This window comes from Salmo salar, chromosome 18 (genome assembly GCF_965601325.2).
Source record: "Salmo salar chromosome 18, fSalSal1, whole genome shotgun sequence".
In the NCBI taxonomy this organism is placed as follows: Eukaryota; Metazoa; Chordata; class Actinopteri; order Salmoniformes; family Salmonidae; genus Salmo; species Salmo salar.
The window spans coordinates 21,187,518-21,207,961 of NC_138308.1; the positions used below are offsets into that span (position 1 = coordinate 21,187,518).

The window sequence follows — 20,444 nt, forward strand, 5'->3', positions numbered from 1 at the left end:
TCCAGAAGGACAACCATCTCTGCAGCATTCTACCAATCAGGCCTTTATGGTAGAGTGGCCAGACGGAAGCCACTCCTCAGTAAAAGGCACATGACTGCCCACTTGGAGTTTACCAAAAGGCAACTAAAGACTCTCAGACCATGAGAAACATCTCTGGTATGATGGAAGCAACATTTTACTCTTTGGCCTGAATGCCAAGCATCATGCCTGGAGGAAACCTGGCACTATTCCTACGGTGAAGCATGGTGGTGGCAGCGTCATGCTGTGAGGATGTTTTTCAGCGGCAGGGACTGTGAGACTAGTCAGGATTGAGGAAAAAATGAAAGCAGCAAAGTACAGAGAGATCCTTGATGAAAACCTGCTCAGGACCTCAGATTGGGGTGAAGGTTCACCTTCCAACAGAACAACGGCCCTAAGCACACAGCCAAGACAACACAGGAGTGGCTTCGGGACAAGGCTTTGAATGTCCTTGAGTGGCCCAGCCAGAGCCCGGACTTGAACCCGATCTAATATCTCTGGAGAGACCTGAAAATAACTGGTGCAACAACGCTCCCCATCCAACATGACAGAGCTAGAGAGAATCTGCAGAGAAGAATTGGAGAAACTCACCAAATACAGGTCTGCCAAGCTTGTAGCGTCGTCCTCACAAGACTCGAGGCTGTAATCGCTGACAAAGGTGCTTCTACAAAGTACTTAGTAAAGAGTCTGAATACTTATGTAAATGTAGTATTTCAGTTTTTGTAAAAAAAAAAAAAAAGTTTTCGCTTTGTCATTGTGTGTAGATTGATGAGGGAAAAAAATATTTAATACATTTTTTGAATAAGACTGTAACATAACAAAATGTGGAAAAAGTCAAGGGGTCTGAATACTTTCTGAATGAACTGTATGTGGTAAGAGCAGCAGCCTGGCATGTTTCTGTTAAACCACAGGCTCTGCACTTAAAAAGATATCTAAGTATTAGACTTACTCCAGCCATATCAATGGAGAAAAACTCATACTGTGTTCCTTACATGGTCTTCTTTACTATTCACAGATCAGTGGACTATGGGAGCACTTATATAAAACTGAATAAAAAGGTTGGGTCAACCTTGGCTTGCCTATACGTCTGCCCAACCAACAAGAGAAAGGTTTGTATGACATCTCCATGGTGAAGGACTCCAGTGAAAACCAGAATGTTACATGTTTATTCAGCTGTTCCTTAGCCTGGGTCACTCTCTCTGCTTTAGTAAACTCCTTTGTTTGTTGTCTCAGTAGCGTTGGCTAAACCAGAAATACTCTGGCATCCAGTGAAATAAGTAAACTGATGGTGGCTTGTAGGACCATGTTAAAGTAAAGTTTATAGAGTATTGTTGAGTAAAGACTGAAGTTTCTTGAATGATGTTAGCTCCAGTTAGAGGGACCAGGACAAGGACTCCAAAGAATATTTCAACATTTATTATCAGCATCATTCTTGGTATATTTCAACATTGTCATTCTTGGTATATTCACATTGAAGAACACAGAACACCCAGGTTAGTTCCTAGTGCCAATCAATAATCCTACCCATACACCAGTTTATACATATTTCTGCTACCTCACCATACTAACTACCCCACACTCACACTATTCTACTATACCCCACACTACCCTACTATAACTACCCCACACTCACTACAACCCCACAATGACTAACTACCTCACTAAAACGACCATACTAAAAAACACTAAGATAGTTTACAACAAGCTGTGATGTTCTGTTCAGTTTATTATTGAAAAGGATGTTGGTACATCATGTCGCTTTTACTTTAATCAAAAATGCTTTAATACTGCTGTTTATTCCTAATGCTGCACAATGACATCATGCAATCATATCCTCCGTTGAGCACTATAATCTATACTCTGTTTCTCTTCCTTTTGTACTTTAGATAATGATGCTTAGCGACCCAGAGCTGGAGCAAAGTGTACTCATCAGCTCGGATGAAGGTGCCAACTTCGAGAAGTATCCCATTAACTTCTACATGGACGGTCTGCTGTTTCATCCAACTCAGGAAAACTGGCTGCTGGCTAGCAGTCCTGACAACAAGGTAGGCTAAGCAGCAGTACTTTTATTTCCATGTTGAATGGAAAATAAGTCTTTCAAGTTGAAAGAAGTCCAAAGTTGAAAGATAGAAATTCTGTTTTGTATTTTGCTCTTTCATCACTTGTTCTGCATAACATAATTGTAAAGGTTGAATATACAGACTTGATGTAACAATGTTTGATCAAATTCATGTTTTGTCAGGTGTACAGCACAATGGATTTTGGAAGAAAATGGCAGTTGGTTAGTGAGAATGTAACTCCTGGCCGGTTCTTCTGGTATGATTTCATTCCTGCCCATGTTTGTCAATATTCATTTAGAAACACTCCTTTCGGAAACACTCTTTTAGCATTTGTATCTTATATACAATCTCATATGCAAATTAGAAATGCTATCTAGCAGCTATCTTGAAAAATGTTATGTAAAGCACATTGTCTTTTAGCCCCGAATTGGTGAAGATAAAAACAGAAACTAAATCATAATGCAAATTAATGACCAACTTCAGTGTGTGGTCAGAAGTAATTTTCCTAATTAGTAAATGGAGGTTATGTATGGATCCCTACCGAACTCTGTCAGATGGATTTACTAGTGTCTGTCAAAACAGGTCTTGACAGATTATGACAACCAACCATAAAGTGTTGGCCTACAGTACTTGAACCCATATCACGTAGCCAGGAATAATGGACTCCTCTTTCCAAAGCCCAAGAATAACATGTTGTTTTTGCTAGTTGTCATTCTTTAATTTCAAGTGCACCTACACAAGGCATATTGATGTGATGCAGTTTATCCCAGTCAGTCACGTTATGTGTCAAACCCAAGTGCCTCTCAAGCTGAAAAAGAAAGGACATTGTTTGGAGGACACCCTCCCCACATGAACAGCAAAACAATTGATGAATAAGGACAGCATGAATGGACTAATAGCACCCCACACAAGACTATAATGTGTTTGGAAAATGTATGGTTTCACGGATGAATTGTTTAACTGCTTGTATTTACTGAATGCATTACATGTTTTTGCCTCTATATAATGTTTTTAGAATAGTAACATATAATAGAGTTTACCTTTCCTTTATGTCATGTTAAAAATGAGAGAGAGAGCGAGAGAGAAAGAGAGCACCACAAACCTGAGTAATTGTGTAGTGTGGAGGCTTTCCCGCTTCTGTCTCCCTTTGTTTACGCTATCACAAATTAAGATGAATTGCTGAGGCTGGTGCAAATTGGAAGTTGGCGTACAGGAAATGGAGATGTGTTGTCTGTGCTGTAGAGCGAAACACAGAATAAGACTGTCCATCACAGGCTACCACTGTCCTCTTAAGGCCATCCCCCTACTTCTAAATCGCTCGTCTGCCCCCTCCTCTTCCTCCTCCTCCTCCCCCTTCTCTTCCTCTTCCTCATCCTCTCCACCCCCTCTTCTTCCTAATCCTCCTCCCCTCCTCTTCCTCATCATCCTCCTCCTCTTCCCCCTCCTCTTCCTCCTCCTCCTCCTCTTCCTCCTCCCCTTCCCCATTCTCTTTTTCCTCCATCACCTCCACCCCCTCTTCCCCATCTTCTTCTTCTTATTATTCCTCCTCTAAATTGCTGTCCTCCTCTTCCCCCTTTTCATTCTCCTCCTCTACCTCCTCTTCCTCCACCTTTCACCTTCCTCCCCCACTCTTGTCCTCTTTCATCTCTTTTTTCCATCAACTCTCTCTCCTATGTTGCAGGGCACAAACTGGGCTAGACAGAGAGGCAGATGTGGTCCACATGGAGACCCACATCGCCAAAGGACGTGAGTGCTGCTCTGTAGCTTGCCTCCCTCCCTCGCAGTAGCAGGACCCCAAGGACCCCTTGCTTCCCATTTAGAGCGAGGTCACTGGAAGATAAGGCTCATTCTGGGCTGCAGGATAGGTCCCAGAAGCACTGTAAAGCAGAGTAGGAGTCTCTTGACAAATATAGAGCTTTATATAATAGATTGATAGAGGTTTTTTCCCTTTAATCAGTCCCTTGTGCCCCATATCAGAACCTTGATTCTCCAAAAACACTAACACTATAGACTTTATTCAATGAAACCAGTTACTGAGATTCCTGGGTGGGACAAAATAGTATTACTTGTGTGATGTGAGAGACAATGATTGAATTATCAACACTTTTTAGGTTTTTGTCACAGTGCAAGAGGAATGCCATTTTTATCCTGTGCCCAGAAGATTTAGAATTGGTTTGGAAAGAGTAGTGCCCACTAAAGATAGATGGAAGTCCATTCGTTTGTGATTTCTCTTCATTGGTTGTTTTTTCTAGGATTGTTACTGACAACTAATCTAGTTCTCTTCTGTGTTAGGTGCTCAGTATGTTAAGTGCAGAGCTCAACGATGCACAGAATCAAACAGACAATACCTGTTCCCGGGATTCATAGACAAAAATTCTCTGGTTGTTCAGGACAACTATGTGTTTGTTCAGGTGTGTACTGTATCTGTCTATTTCTTCGGTATATTTTATACGTTCACAAAAGGCTTGTGTTTTTCTGTGAACTCTGTTCTTCTGTTGCAGCCAATCAGTGTTGTACCGTTGAAGTCTACAAAATGGCTTTCTTTCCAAACACCTGCTACACTTAGATCTTGATTATCTATTGTCCAAGCTGCCTATGATGTTGAAGGATTCTGTGACTGCTGAAAAACGAAGTGTTTTTTTCATCACATCTTCTGAAAGGCTTTTCTTATAATTGGGCAAGGAATCTGTATGGAGTTTGGGGTTGTTACTGCCAACTAGGTTGACATGACATTGGCTCGCATTAGGCAATGGCATTGAGTGTCATTATGACTGATTTGATTTCTACAGCCTCCTGTTGCCATTGATTTCCATTTACAGCTGAAGATGTCTGTCTTTCTCTGTCAGCTTTGCTCTTCCTCCATTTACACAGTTTTGCAGCACTAATGAGGGTTTAGGTTCACCTATTGTGTAACAGTATTTAATAATATGATGTAGAAATGGTTTGCTAAGACTTACACGACATACAGTAAGTGCTCTTCAAGTGTTCTCTTTTAGTTTAGAATAAGACAGATATGTAATGTGGGGTTTATGGTTATGTGGGGCTGCGTCTTGCCTATAAAAATCACCTTTGTGAGTATGTAGATAAATGGTAGGATTGTACCAATTAAGTAAGTAAGTTGATTTGTTTCAACTATGTCAATTCAGGGATTTAATTGAAAATGCGATTAATGAACTAAATAATTCTCATTCTAAATAATTAGTAACTGTCTGGGTCATAAATTATGATCCAATACAATGCCTGAATCGAATTGGAGTTGAGATGGGATTGACCCCATCATCATAGATTTTGGTGAAAATAGCCCAGTTGGACCCAGCTGGCTTGATGCAGGCAGCCTGGTCTCATAGACTAGGCGTAACATAGTAAATTTAATTCCGGACACTCAAATTTGTATGATATGTTATGCTGGGTATGGTTACATAAGACAGATGGTTACTTAAGGCAAAAACTAAAGTAGGTTGGTTGGTCGGGGTGGATGGTGGGTGTATAACGTGAATCTCATCACGGGCAACTTTAACCTCTCTAGGATAGGTGGCACCAAATCGTCCCACCTACGTAACAGCCAGTGTAATCCCGTGGCACGTTATTCAAAAACCTTAGAAATGCAAAAACTTCAATTTTTCAAACATATTACTATTTTACACCATTTTAAAGACAAGACTCTCGTTAATCTAACCACACTGTCCGATTTCAAAAAGGCTTTACAACGAAAGCAAAACATTAGATTATGTCAGCAGAGTACCCAGCCAGAAATAATCAGACACCCATTTTTCAAGCTAGCATATAATGTCACATAAACCCAAACCACAGCTAAATGCAGCACTAACCTTTGATGATCTTCATCAGATGACAACCCTATGTTATACAATACATGCATGTTTTGTTCAATCAAGTTCATATTTATATCAAAAACCAGCTTTTTACATTAGCATGTGACTAGCATGTGACTAGCATTCCCACCGAACACTGCCGGTGAATTTACTAAATTACTCACGATAAACGTTCACAAAAAGCATAACAATTATTTTAAGAATTATAGATACAGAACTCCTCTATGCACTCGATATGTCCGATTTTAAAATAGCTTTTCGGTGAAAGCACATTTTGCAATATTCTCAGTAGATAGCCCGGCATCACAGGGCTAGCTATTTAGACACCCAGCAAGTTTAGCACTCAGAAAAGTCACATTTACTATAAGAAAAATGTTATTACCTTTGCTGTCTTCGTCAGAATGCACTCCCAGGACTTCTACTTCAATAACAAATGTTGGTTTGGTTCAAAATAATCCATAGTTATATCCAAACAACGGCGTTTTGTTCGTGCGTTCAAGACACTATCCGAAAGGGTAAATAAGGGTGACGAGCATGGCGCAATTCGTGACAAAAAAAATCTAAATATTCCATTACCGTACTTCGAAGCATGTCAACCGCTGTTTAAAATCCATTTTATGCCATTTTTCTCGTAAAAAAGCGATAATATTCCGACCGGGAATCTGCATGTAGGTAAACAGAGGAAAGAAAATAAAGCATTCGGTCGACTCGGGCACGCGCCTAAGCCCACAGTACTCTGAGCGGCCACTTGCCAAACGCGATAATGTGTTTCAGCCAGAGCCTGCCTCGATATCCTTCAGCTTTTTCCCGGGCTCTGAGAGCCTATGGGAGCCGTAGGAAGTGTCACGTTATTGCAAAGATCCTAAATCTTCAATAAAAAGAGCCCAGATGAAACACAACTTGTCAGACAGGCCACTTCCTGCATGGAATCTTCTCAGGTTTTGGCCTGCCATATGAGTTCTGTTATACTCACAGACACCATTCAAACAGTTTTAGAAACTTTAGGGTGTTTTCTATCCAAAGCCAATAATTATATGCATATTCTAGTTACTAGGCAGGAGTAGTAACCAGATTAAATCGGGTACGTTTTTTATCCAGCCGTGTCAATACTGCCCCCTAGCCCTAACAGGTTAACATTTTAGCTAATTAGCAACTTTTCAATTGCTTACTACATTTTAGATACTTTGCAACTACTTAGCATGTTAGCTAACCCTTCCCCTAACCCGAAACCTAACCTCAACCTTTTAACCTAACTCCTAAACTTAACCCTAACCCCTAACCCCTAGCCTAGCTAACGTTAGCCACCTAGCCACCTAGCTAGAATTTGTAACTATCATACATTTAGCAAATTCGTAACATATAATTCAAATTGTAATTCGTAACATATCATACAAAATGGGTGATGGACATCCACAAAATAATACATACCATTCAAAATGTAACATATCATACTAAATGGAGTGTCTTGGATTTCTGTACAGAATAATATGAAATGCTCTGAGACCAGGTTGTGCAGGGAGCTGTGGCGGTACAGATGACTTTCTTGTGACTTTCATTGCTTTGGGCAGTTGGATTTAACTTGACAAAGAGTAATGAGGTTATCGATTGGGCTACAACGAAATAAGCAGTCTTCAACACCTCTCGAATGTCTCTTGGGGGAGAAGGAACAGCCAAGTGCAACATCCTCAGAAATCTGGCCTGTGAAAATGTAGCCCATTGATTTTCGATAGATTATTCCATTAGAGCTCTAATGTAGTCTGTTTGGAGACAATCGCCATCCCTCTAGTTGATTAGAAAATAAGAAATCAAGTGGTGTGGGCCATAGAGTGGAGGGGTGGTAGTGGTACATCTAAGACATGTACAGAAGGACAAAACCATTTCTTCAGTAACTGTAAATACAGTAGTATTTAATTGGGATGTTGGTGTATAAACTTGTATTGCCTACCGTGTTGTAGCATCAAGTCCCTAAATCATACAAAAACAATTCTGATTTTAAATGTATTTCCTCATTATAATTTTTGTAAATTCTTGTATTGAAATGGCTAAACTCGATTTACCAAAACTGGATTTAAGTTGTACCTAAATTTTCACTTCTAGAATACAGTTTCATTCCAATGGTGTAGGTTTGAAAAATAATCGAGTTCTTCTGTGGGGTAAGTCAGTCCTTCCATGACCTCAAGTCAAGGTGCAGTAAAAAATGAGTGTGTTAAAATCATTGACATTTCAAATTGATTCATTCTAATGAAGGCCAGCATGCCTGAAACATCGATGGGTTTAACATACTCAATAAAATATGAACTTGACAAGCTTGCGTTACGCTTATTAGCCCACAAGAGCTCTTGAAGCAAGACGTTTTTTTCTTCCACAGGTTACCAAGTCAGGGCAGGCGAGTTACTTTGTGTCCTATATGAGGGAATCATTTAAACGAATTCAGCTACCCAAGTACTGTCTTCCTAAGGTAAGCATCAAACTACCCAAATACACCTTGCTACAGATGCAGCTACAGTTTGAGGAACATGAGACAATTTTCATTTCTGAATCCTCCCTTTACTCAGACTGCTGTCATGTTGTGGAGACCGTTACCTGCTCATCTTGAAGCACACTTGTTATTTCGCTCTCTCTACAGTATATTTCTCTCCATCTATCTGTGTGTCTATCTATTTGTCTCTACCTACCTGCCCGTATGTTCATCCTTTCACCATCTCTCGCTCCTCTAACAGGACATGCACATCATCAGTACAAATGAGAAGCAGGTGTTTTCTGCTGTACAGGAGTGGAACCAGAATGACACCTACAGCCTGTATATCTCAGACTCTCCAGGGGTCTATTTCACTCTGTCTCTAGAGAACCTCCGGACCAGAAGAGAGCCGGGCGGAAATTTACTGGTCGACCTGTATAAGGTACATCTATTGTATGTATATGTAAGACACTCAGCCTGTGGAACAACCTCCATAAGGTGCTCTTAGGTGTACCATAATACTATGTTAAGTACTGTTTGTTTAGTACCTCTGAAAGGCACACTTCCTGTGTATGATTTCATCTCCACTGTAGTTTTGCACAGTGCAAGGAATTTTCATAACCATGAAGTATTGTTTAAAATAATGACATACACTCTCTCTCAATGCGATACCTCTTTTGTTTTATCCATTTGGCTTATTGTCATTCTAGGTAGAAGGAATAAATGGCATATTTCTAGCCAACAAATTGGTGGGCCATGAAGTGAAGACATTCATCACCTATAACAAGGGTCAGACCTGGGCCCTGCTGCAAGCCCCCAACACTGATGTGGCTGGAAACAGTCTGCACTGCATCCTGGTGAGTTGAAGTTATGGATGGTGTGGTGGATGATGAACAAATTCATTCGGCTTCTGAACAAATTCATTCATCAAATGTTCCAATCCAACCAAAGCTCATTGATTTAAGAGTTGGAGTTGTTCATGGCAGTTGCTAGTCCACAAAGTGTGTCAAAATCTCCATTAACCTCAACTATTTCAATTTGCCTCCAGTAATCACTGTGCAGATACATCACCCTAATGAAAGTTACATTACAGTTAATGGCAGTTAGTGGTGTTCTGGATTAGATATGTTTGATATTAATTTAAATGATACAATCATTTTGAATGTTAAAAGCGAGTTAACATAATATGCATATATTATGCATTTCGAAAAGAATGAGAGGAATTATTGATATAACACTGTTTTTGTCTGTGTCGTTCAAATGCCCATTGTGCTCTGGCCTCCCCTCTGGGTTTGTAAAAGCTTCTATTAATGTTTCACAAAGTGGTTGAATCAGAGAGATGAGTGATTCAGATTTATCAGTAAATGAAACAAGTTTGTCAGATTTATCTTTGCATCTTGAGGATTTTTTAATTACATGGCTTTAAAATGGAAATGCCAGCTCCAATGTCCTCTGCAGGCTGTTTCAATCTGTTGGTGGAAAAGATTAAAAAAGTGTATTTGTTCCATAAATGGTCTTTGTAAACGTCCTTTTTAAATAGAGATTAGTTTGCGCAGTTTGAATACAGAGTCAAATATAAATGAGTCAGATATGGATCCGAATAAGATGTTTGATTTGATGTCTTGGTTTAGGTCTATATCTAAATTGAATCCATTGTGTTTGTTTTGGCAGCCATTTTGTTCTCTGCATCTGCACCTGGATACGCCAGTGAATCCTTACCTGCCTGGACGCATCTTCAGCATGGACTCAGCACCTGGGATCATTGTAGCTACAGGTAGGACAGAAGTAGAAATAGGTTGATAATGCCTGTTTCTGTGTTCAACCAACAAATTAGTAAAGGTAGGCACAGCTGTTAAAATAAAACATTGTGCAAACTTTTACATGTGGTAGAAATGTAAAAAATCTGTAAATGGAATACAGATCAATAAACGTGTTTATAATGAGATCAGGTCCTTCAATTTATAAAAAAATAAAAGCTGCATAGCTGTGATGATGTTATGCAGGTTTGTTTTCTTTGAAAATATGTGTCTTTACTATGCAAATATATTGGTATATGAATTCATATATTTGTTTTTGTTTTCAGGCAACATTGGTACAGAGCTGTCCTCCACTAACCTTGGAATGTTTATAACATCTGATGCTGGAAATAGCTGGAGACAGGTGAGACCGATCTGTGCCTCAAATTGGGCTCCAACTTCAGGTAGTTTTGTCCAAAATTTGCATTTTGAATGTGAACAACTTCTGATGTAAATCATGTTTATTGTCTTCTACCTTCTTTAGATTTTTGAAGAAGAACTCGGTGTTTGGTTTCTTGACAATGGAGGTGCTTTAGTTGCAGTTTCTTTAATTGCAACAGTACCCATCCGGCACGTATGGTACGTTCACTGTAATTCTACTACAGCATATGGGAGTATAATAATGATATTAACTGTATGTAAAGATGCATTATACTGTAACTTACCAGTTGAATTCAGAAACTGGTGTGCAAAACGTTGAGACTAATGCTGAAGTGCCTATTTCAGGACACAATTCATTTCATTCTGATTTCAGTTTTGGTGTTGTTGTTGCATACGATTATATTTAGCCTTTGAAATGCTGATTGGCAAGGTACGTTTTCATGGGATGTCTATCTCCAGCAACTGCAACTGTTTCTCTCACCACATCAAAACTGTCAGAATCCTTTCAACAAAAAAATGGCTGTTACCGCTTTGTACTGTTCGTGGGTATTTTCGAGAGCTTTTATGCAAATGTAGCCAAGTACAGGTTTGAAGTATCGAGGCACTTTGTTGGCCTAGGTCCTTGTGTTGTTGGAACTCTGTCACACCAGATACTTTGATGTCCCCCGCACTGAAACAGTGTCACAATCAATTAAGATCTGTGAAAGGTGATTTAAGTCCCTCAATTGTTAGAGCGTGAGTCATATCCATTTTTTTATGTTTTGTTGCCTTCGACATTTATCTAGACCCGTGAAACATTAGTTCCATTGTTGAGAGTGTAGTTGGGATAATTTCCCACATAGAGAACAAGCTGATAAGGGTACTTCATTTTTCATCTACGTCATGGTGAGAATGTACCTTACTGTCTTAAGAACAGTAACACTAGGAATTTGGACACATTTTGTTGACCTCTGTTTGTAGAAATGGTTAGAAATATTTTCTCTTAAACTCTTTTCATTGTCACACCTTACAAAGATTACAAAGATGCCATAGAGTTACGTCTTTTGGAATTGTGGTGTACTTAAGCAATAAGGCCAGTGGAGGTGTGGTATATGGCCAATATACCACGGCTAAGGGCTGTTCTTAAGCACGACGCAACACGGAGTGCCTGGATATATTGGCCATATATCACAAACCCTCAAGGAGCCTTATTGCTATTATAAACTGGTCACCAACGTAATTAGAGCAGTGAAACTAAATGTTTTGTCATACACGTGGTATACGGTTTGATATACCATGGCTGTCAGCCAATCAGAATTCAGAGCTCAAACCACCCAGTTTATAATTGTAACTATACCATTACTAACATTTTCATTGTTTTGAGTTTGCAAGAAAAGCATTTCACTGTACTTGTGCATGTGACATTAAAACTTGAAACTAATAAACTACATTATGTATTCAATCAGATGTTAATAGTTGTTGTCCTGTGTTGTGAAACAGGGTAAGTCTGGACGAGGGTAAGAAATGGGATCGCCACAGTTTCTCTCTGGCTCCTTTGTTTCTGGATGGAGTTCTCATGCAGCCAGAGAATCACATCATCACGTAAGTGGAGTCGGGATTTGGCCAACATTAAGTAAACACAGGCGTCATATTCTAGATTCCAGCTCATCTGGTTATGAGAGTAAAATAGAGTTGTTATTATGCTTGAATGGGTAAATAGCGTTTACACTTAATATCTCAATTTATAATGTTTTGTTTGCCCAGAGGTGCGATACACGCAATTGTGTTTGCATATATATTATTTTTGTTTGTGTTTAGTTTGTGCGTCTCAGCCACAGCAGCAATATACTGGTCTGAGCAGTCCCAGCATCTTAATTTTACAAGCGACAAAGACAATAAGGCTAACAACTTACCTAATGTTTTGTTTTGTTGATTTAAGTTTCACTGGACACTTAAGCCGTGTTTCAGAATGGCAGCTGATAAAGATTGACTACAAAGCCATCTTTAGCAGGAGATGCATGGACGGAGATTATCAGACTTGGCACCTACATAACAAGGTAAAAGACATATTGAAAGTTATTGATTTGATGCCAACATCAAGATGGGCATGTTTGTTTATTGTAACTGTAAACACAGCACATGAATGCATACACACGCACGCACGCACACACACATACACACACGCACACACACACTCAGCTGAATCACATTGTATATTCATACAGTATAATTTCAGACTGTTGAGCACTAAAAAACATTGAATCAATGTAATGAAATTCCCCACAGGGAATGACATGTCATGTTGTTTGATAGGGAGAGCCCTGTGTGATGGGAGAGAAGCAGACCTTTATGAAACGGAGGCCGGGTAACCGCTGTATGCTGGCCCAGGACTACTCCCGAGTCATATCCTCAGAACCATGCATCTGCAGGACATATGATTTTGAATGGCAAGTTATGGTAGACTTCCTCATTTGTTACGTCAGTGAATAGGCAATGGCATTGTAAGTGTAACCCATCTCCCAACTCTCTGCTGGACATTAAATGGAATTGTTTCTTAATTATTGTAGCCTGACAGACTTAACAGCCCTCCTAATCACACATCTAACCACCACAAATATTAGTTTGCTCAACTTTATACCTCTTCAATTCCCAACATGTTCTCTAGTTTATTGCAAATAGCCACTGTTCATGCATACACACAATCCAATTATAGTTTGAAAATTGTGAATGTGACTAACAGGCTGGTCTAATTTACATAATGTCAAATGATTTATCATCCTCCAATTAATAAGTAATTAATTGCTAAATTAATTCTAAATGTCTTATCTTTCTGTCTGAAATTCTCTTTGATCCTATATGTCTGACAATAGTCATGTCTTTAGTTATACTAGCACTAAGTCTTACCCATCGTTCAACTGAAAATACTTTTTCGTGACAGATAGGGGAAAGGAGACTGAAATGTCTCATGTTTTACAGTGATTATGGGTATGAACGTCAAGCCGATGGAAAATGTACCCCTGCTTTTTGGTTCAACCCAAGCACGGTGACAAGAAGCTGTAGCACTAGCCATAACTACCTCAACAGCACAGGGTAGGTACCTTGTAGTACTGTCCCTAATTCCTTCCTTCCTTGGGCAAAATAACATTCTGTGCTGTGATTTGATAGGGCCCTTTGTTCAGCAAATTACTCTCTCTGCATTGTGAGATTACATTAAATCTAGTCTCACTATCCATTCTAAAATGACATCTATGCTGTGAATTCAGGTACAGAAAGGTTTTGTCCAATAATTGCAAAGAGGGAGGGAAGGATGTGTACTCCCCCAGGAAACAGCATTGTTCCCCCAGGCCTCCCAGAGGCCTCAGACTGACTACCAGCCAGGGAGAGCTCACCGCCACCGTGGGCAGTAATGTCACCTTCCTGGTGTATCTGGATGATGTGAGTTTCCTCTCCCACCACTAACTGAAACTGTGCCATTACTAGCCATATTATTATTATTTAATCATTAAACTGTGGATGTTTGTCCTGGATTATCTTGTGCTTTTGAAGTGTTGGTTGACGTGACGTCCCCAGAGCCTGAACTTTTCTCGTCTGGTTTTGGGATGAAAGCACTATGACTCACTACATTTGTCTGTGTCTGTTTGGCTTTCTATCTTTATCTCTCACTTTCTCGTCTCCAGGGCCCAATTTTTCAAAAGTTATCTGATCATATTTCGGCAATCGGATAGGACTAAATGTTAGAATTGGGTTTTTACAAAACTTAAAAAGGTGATTCTGATAGGGATACAGATTTGGTAATCCAATCTCACCTTTAATCAGGGTTGAATTAAGTGTTTGTGTTTTTCAAAACTCAAAAATAGTGATTGGGATAATTTTGATGCCCAAAATCTGGATTATCTTGACACCACATGAAGGTTGGATTCAGGGTGGATTTAGAAAGGTGAAAGCCTCTACAACCAAGAAATGTCAATGCAACTAAGGTGACAAGGTTTTTAAAAACGTTCTTACATCTGATAACCAAAGTTGAATTTTGTTTAATTGATCGCAGTATAGATATGTTGTTACATTGAGAAGTTTCAAATAAATGTACTGACTTATAAGTGATATGCAGGCTCCATTATTTGTAGTCTAGGTACATTTGTTCATGTAGTTTACTCATCTCTGTTTCCCTATGACAGTGTAGAAGTAGTCCCATAACCTGCCCAGTAGATGGCTAGGTGTAGGCCTGTTCAAAGCACTGAATATCCAGATTCTGTGATCTTGATATTCTGGTATCTGGATCAGAATGATCCTATTCGATTATTTTCTGAAAAAAATGGCAAAGAAATGACCAGATTGATCAGATCCTGGATAGCAAAAAAGAGGATTACAGAATCCGGCTAATTCTGATTCTGATTTAAAAGTTTATAAAAACTGGGCCCTGTACTTCTCCAATGTCTAATCTCAAATCTCATCCCAAGTATTCCCATAGACAGCTCTTCCCTGTGAAAGATAATGCAGTGTCATAACATAATCTGTTTTGACTAATGCCTGTATTACTTCTTGTCTCCAGGGAAACTCGTTGTGGACTTATATCCAGCTAGACTTTGGGGACGGCATCACGTTCATGTACAACCTGAGCCGGAGAGGCGATGGAATCAAACACAGCTATAGAGAAGATGGGATCTTCAGAGTGACAGCACATGCAGAGAACAGCCAGGGTTATGACATCAGCTCCATGTTCCTACACATCACTAGTATGTCAATGAGAAACACTGGTTCCCTTATGTCTAATGTGGTTTAATGACTTTTCCTACCCAAGCATGTTACCACAGTAAACTACTGACACCAGCATAGATTACGGATGATCACATGTCACCAACTATAGATTGACCTACAACAACCTTTAATGGATTGAATGTTAAGTGCTTATGAAGCTGTTTGATTTTGTTGTATTGGTCAACTAACCAATTTAGTGTTCCCAAAAAGACTGCTTTCAGTTTGTATTGGCCAATGTGGTTCTCTTGTGTGCTTTGGTGTGTCTCAGGCCCAGTGGAGCGTGTGTATCTCTCAGCTCCTATTGTTGCCATCAGGAAGAAAGAAGCTAACCTAACGGCTGTGGTCTGGCCTGTCCACCACAGAACACTCACCTTCTTCTGGTGGTTTGAAAACAGCTCCGAGGTGAGGTTCCTTCACCCAATTACTCTGACCTTGAGTTTATTTGCGGAAAGTTATTTTGGTCCTTTGTGTTTTCCATGTGTGCTGGAAAAGGCAAGGTTGTGCGGTTTTCTATGCCATTCTCTTTATCTTGCGAAACCCAGCCCTTAATAACCTTGGATGGAAGCATCTCGTACACGTTTTGGAAGGAGGGCATGAACAGGATCATGGTCCAAGTGTCTTCTGGGTGCAACATACTGCAGGATACCAAGATCATCATTGTCAAAGGTGAGTGGGAAGGAGTCCTTCGAATGTCTTTATTGGTAATATGAATGTAACGTAAGTATGCAACTTATCTTCCATATTCATGTAAACACTGCCTCCTTGTTAGTGACAATGTGGATGTCAGCTCTACTCCCAGCTAGTCACCTCTACTCCCAGCTAGTCACCTCTACTCCCAGCGAGTCACCTCTACTCCCAGCTAGTCACCTCTACTCCCAGCTAGTCACCTCTACTCCCAGCGAGTCACCTCTACTCCCAGCAAGTCACCTCTACTCCCAGCTAGTCACCTCTACTCCCAGCTAGTCACCTCTACTCCCAGCTAGTCACCTCTACTCCCAGGTAGTCACCTCTACTCCCAGCTAGTCACCTCTACTCCCAGCTAGTCACCTCTACTCCCAGCTAGTCACCTCTACTCCTAGCTAGTCACCTCTACTCCCAGGTAGTCACCTCTACTCCCAGCTAGTCACCTCTACTCCCAGCTAGTCACCTCTACTCCCAGCTAGTCACCTCTACTCCTAGCTAGTCACCTCTATTCCCAGGTAGTCACCTCTACTCCCAGGTAGTCACCTCTACTCCCAGCTAGTCACCTCTACTCCTAGCTAGTCACCTCTACTCCCAGGTAGTCACCTCTACTCCCAGGTAGTCACCTCTACTCCTAGCTAGTCATCTCTACTCCCAGGTAGTCACCTCTACTCCCAGGTAGTAACTTCTACTCCCAGCTAGTCACCTCTACTCCTAGCTAGTCACCTCTACTCCCAGGTAGTCACCTCTACTCCCAGGTAGTAACCTCTACTCCCAGCTAGTCACCTCCACTCCCAGCTAGTCACCTCTACTCCCAGCTAGTAACCTCTACTCCCAGGTAGTCACCTCTACTCCCAGCTAGTAACCTCTACTCCCAGGTAGTCACCTCTACTCCCAGGTAGTCACCTCTACTCCCAGGTAGTAACCTCTACTCCCAGGTAGTAACCTCTACTCCCAGGTAGTCACCTCTACTCCCAGGTAGTCACCTCTACTCCCAGGTAGTCACCTCTACTCCCAGCTAGTCACCTCTACTCCCAGGTAGTAACCTCTACTCCCAGCTAGTAACCTCTACTCCCAGCTAGTAACCTCTACTCCCAGCTAGTAAACTCTACTCCCAGCTAGTAAACTCTACTCCCAGGTAGTAACCTCTACTCCCAGGTAGTAACCTCTACTCCCAACTAGTAAACTCTACTCCCAGCTAGTCTTCTCTACTCCCAGGTAGTCACCTCTTCTCCCAGCTAGTCACCTCTTCTCCCAGCTAGTCACCTCTTCTCCCAGCTAGTCACCTCTACTCCCAGCTAGTCACCTCTTCTCCCAGCTAGTCACCTCTACTCCCAGCTAGTCACCTCTACTCCCAGCTAGTCACCTCTACTCCCAGCTAGTCACCTCTACTCCCAGCTAGTCACCTCTTCTCCCAGCTAGTCACCTCTACTCCTAGCTAGTCACCTCTACACCTAGCTAGTCACCTCTTCTCCCAACAGGTCACCTCTTCTCCCAGCTGTCACCTCTACTCCCAGCTAGTCATCTCCATGCCATGAGGAACAAGAAGAAATTGTAAAGTCATGTCAGATCAAAAGCAATTCTGAGCAAACTGAATAATTCTAAATGGTACATTGCCACACGGAAACACTTTGTGGGTTCATGGCAGCATCCTCCATGTATCACAGATTTCTTCAAATCCCTGCTGTTATCGTTCTCTCCGGCTTTGGACGAGCACAACCCTGACATCCCGGAGTGGAGAGAGGACGTGGGCCGCGTGGTGAGGACAGCTGTATCACAGGTACAGGAAGAAGTTCCCTCTGGGACGACAGTCGATATGAGGTTGTCACGCAATGGCTTTTATGGTCTTAACAATTTCAGAACATGAGACATGATGAGGATTACTTCATTCAATGTGACATATTAAGGAAATAAAGTAAACATAGATGTTTAGTATCATGGGTTTTCCCACAATAGCAGTGTGTATGTTTGACTGTAAGACTGTTATTACAGGTTTCTGGATTTCCAGAGGAACGGCTGTTGGTATCGTTGTTTCCAGGTGTTCCAACAACAGCAGAACTATTTATCCTGCCTGAGACACAGTTGCCTGAACATGGGAAGCAGAACAAAGAGGACTTAGTGAGTGTAAGCATATTTTGCTTGACTTCTTGCAAGAGTTTGTCTTTTTGGAAATCTTCTAGAACAGATCTAATCGTCTAATTCATCTGCTCAAAATCCACATTTGTATAAACAATGGGGTTTAACTGACTTAATTGGTTTTCCAAGATAATGTTATCATAAGCCTTTATTCAAATTTGAAAAAGAATAATCTTTGCAAATGCACATTTTGGGGTGCCAAGTAATTTGTCTATTATGTCAAACAGATATCAAACCTTGTTATAAATGCCCTGAACCAAGGATTGGTCCAGTTTGAGTTGAAAGCTGACACTCAAATAATTGTTTACATCACACAGCTAACTTTGGGTAAGTTGCAGTTTTTCTTTGTCTCTTTCACAGTATAAAGTGCAAAATAACAATACATAAACAATTCAAAATACTATAACAAGCACTGTACTGACACTCAATTCACCAGCCAATGTCAACTAATGTTAACAGCAGATATTGATGGACATTTTCCATTGAATCCCTTTTATAACTATCTTATTACAGTAGAGTGTCTTGGAGTCATTGCGATCAATAATACGATTAACAACGGGTATCTTTAGTATGCACCTTGGAAATCAGTGGGGTCATTTGAATATTAGCATATCACCAAAACGTGTCGATCAAACCCACATTACTTTACCCTTTTCATCCAGCGATTGATCTGTCTTCACTTGTGTCTGCATGGAAAGGTCTGAGAAGCCTTTAAAATGCTATGGAAAGGTCATCAACTTCACTGGTCTCATCTTGGAAGAGAGAAATATGGGTTGGGAGGGGTGGGCTAATACATACTCAGAATAATACGCCTCAGCACTTAAAGCCATGACTAAGCACAAACCTTTCAGATGCATGGGGAGATAGAGTGCGACCTCATGTATGGAGGCCCTTTGTATGCCGTCTTAAAATGGAACATGACAGATACCGCTCCTTCCGAACCGCTCAGACCTAATGGGCTCATACTACGTGAAAAAATGTGAATATTTGCTGGTTTCTCCCCTTTTTTTCTCCAACTCTTTTTTTGTGTGTTCGGCATGATTTTTTTTGTTTATTAGGATCCCTTATGCAGCAGCTACTCTTCCTGGGGTCCACGCAAAATGTCCATGACACAGTACAGAACAGTTATAGACAAGAGTAACACAAAGACAATACTACATTAAATAAATGATATCAACAAAGGAATTGGCTAAAGCAGAAACTGGTCTGTCTCTGTCTTTCCCCAGCACCTCTGGTTTACTCCAACCCTATTCACAGTAGCTCAGTCATGCTGATGTTGCTATCTGTGGCGTTTGTTGGTTTAGCTGTGTTCTTCATCTTCAAGTTGAAAAGGTATGTTCTCATTATAATAATTATTGGTTGGTTATAGTCAACCTATTTTGTCTTAGTGGCATTCTTGAAGCCACATTATACTCTAAACTATTAACAAATAAGTGAAGTTCTTACAGTACTGCAGGTTAAGTTTGCATGACGTCAGTCAAGTGGTGTCTGGCTTGTTAGGAAAATCCCTTGGATCCATGTCCAGGCTGAGGAGAACCAGGAAAAGGAGCCGGAGATGATTGGCACGGTCGGGCAGAACAATACCATGTCCAAGATGAAGCTCAGTGAGTTCCCCACAGAGAAGGAACTCATGGAGAAAGAATTGAAGACCAGGAGCAGAGGTAAGTTTGACTTAGCGTCTAGAACATTAACAGACCTGCCTATTGGACCAAGGCCTTCAGAGCCAGGCTCCCAAGAACATTATCACATGTCGTAGCCTACAGTACCAGTCAACGTTTGGACACACCTACTCATTCCATGGTTTTTCTTTATTTTTACTATTTTCTACATTATAGAATAATAGTGAAGACATCAACACTATGACAGAACACACATGGAATCATGAAGTAACCAAAAAAGTGTTAAGCAAAAAAGTGCTCTTTAAAGTAGCCACCCTTTGCACACTCTCGCTTCATGAGGTAGTCACCTGGAATGCTTTTCCAACAGTCTTGAAGGAGTTGCCACATATGCTGAGCACTTGTTGGCTGCTTTTCCTTCACTCTGTGGTCCAAGTCATCCCAAACCATCTCATTTGGGTTGAGGTCGGGTGATTGTGGAGGCCAGGTCATCTGATGCATTACTCCATCAGTCCCCTTCTTGGTCAAATAGCCCTCACACAGCCTGGAGGTGTTTTGGGTCATTGTCCTGTTGAAAAACAAATGATAGTCTCACTAAGCGCAACCAGATGGGATGGCGTATCGCTGCAGAATATTGTGGTAGCCATGCTGGTTAAGTGTGCCTTGAATTCTAAATAAAATAAATCATAGACAGTGTCACCAGCAAAGTGTCACCAGCAGAGTTGCAAAGAAAA

The 20,444-nt window shown here is 40.8% G+C and overlaps 1 protein-coding gene across 1 annotated transcript in view; it reads left to right on the top strand.

Moving 5' to 3' along the window:
* Positions 1–20,444, top strand: part of LOC106577020 (VPS10 domain-containing receptor SorCS3) — a 61,797-nt gene that overhangs the window by 36,501 nt on the left and 4,852 nt on the right. Inside the window, exons 3-26 of the mRNA XM_014154664.3 lie at positions 1,034–1,127; positions 1,905–2,063; positions 2,261–2,334; positions 3,760–3,824; positions 4,371–4,489; positions 8,277–8,366; positions 8,629–8,808; positions 9,077–9,223; positions 10,038–10,140; positions 10,450–10,526; positions 10,647–10,741; positions 12,023–12,124; positions 12,462–12,579; positions 12,836–12,969; positions 13,499–13,612; positions 13,786–13,957; positions 15,072–15,255; positions 15,546–15,679; positions 15,820–15,943; positions 17,626–17,738; positions 17,951–18,082; positions 18,322–18,421; positions 19,321–19,426; positions 19,595–19,755. Coding sequence (XP_014010139.3) covers positions 1,034–1,127; positions 1,905–2,063; positions 2,261–2,334; positions 3,760–3,824; positions 4,371–4,489; positions 8,277–8,366; positions 8,629–8,808; positions 9,077–9,223; positions 10,038–10,140; positions 10,450–10,526; positions 10,647–10,741; positions 12,023–12,124; positions 12,462–12,579; positions 12,836–12,969; positions 13,499–13,612; positions 13,786–13,957; positions 15,072–15,255; positions 15,546–15,679; positions 15,820–15,943; positions 17,626–17,738; positions 17,951–18,082; positions 18,322–18,421; positions 19,321–19,426; positions 19,595–19,755 — 2,897 coding nt within the window. The remainder of the gene's footprint in view (positions 1–1,033; positions 1,128–1,904; positions 2,064–2,260; positions 2,335–3,759; positions 3,825–4,370; positions 4,490–8,276; positions 8,367–8,628; positions 8,809–9,076; positions 9,224–10,037; positions 10,141–10,449; positions 10,527–10,646; positions 10,742–12,022; positions 12,125–12,461; positions 12,580–12,835; positions 12,970–13,498; positions 13,613–13,785; positions 13,958–15,071; positions 15,256–15,545; positions 15,680–15,819; positions 15,944–17,625; positions 17,739–17,950; positions 18,083–18,321; positions 18,422–19,320; positions 19,427–19,594; positions 19,756–20,444) is intronic.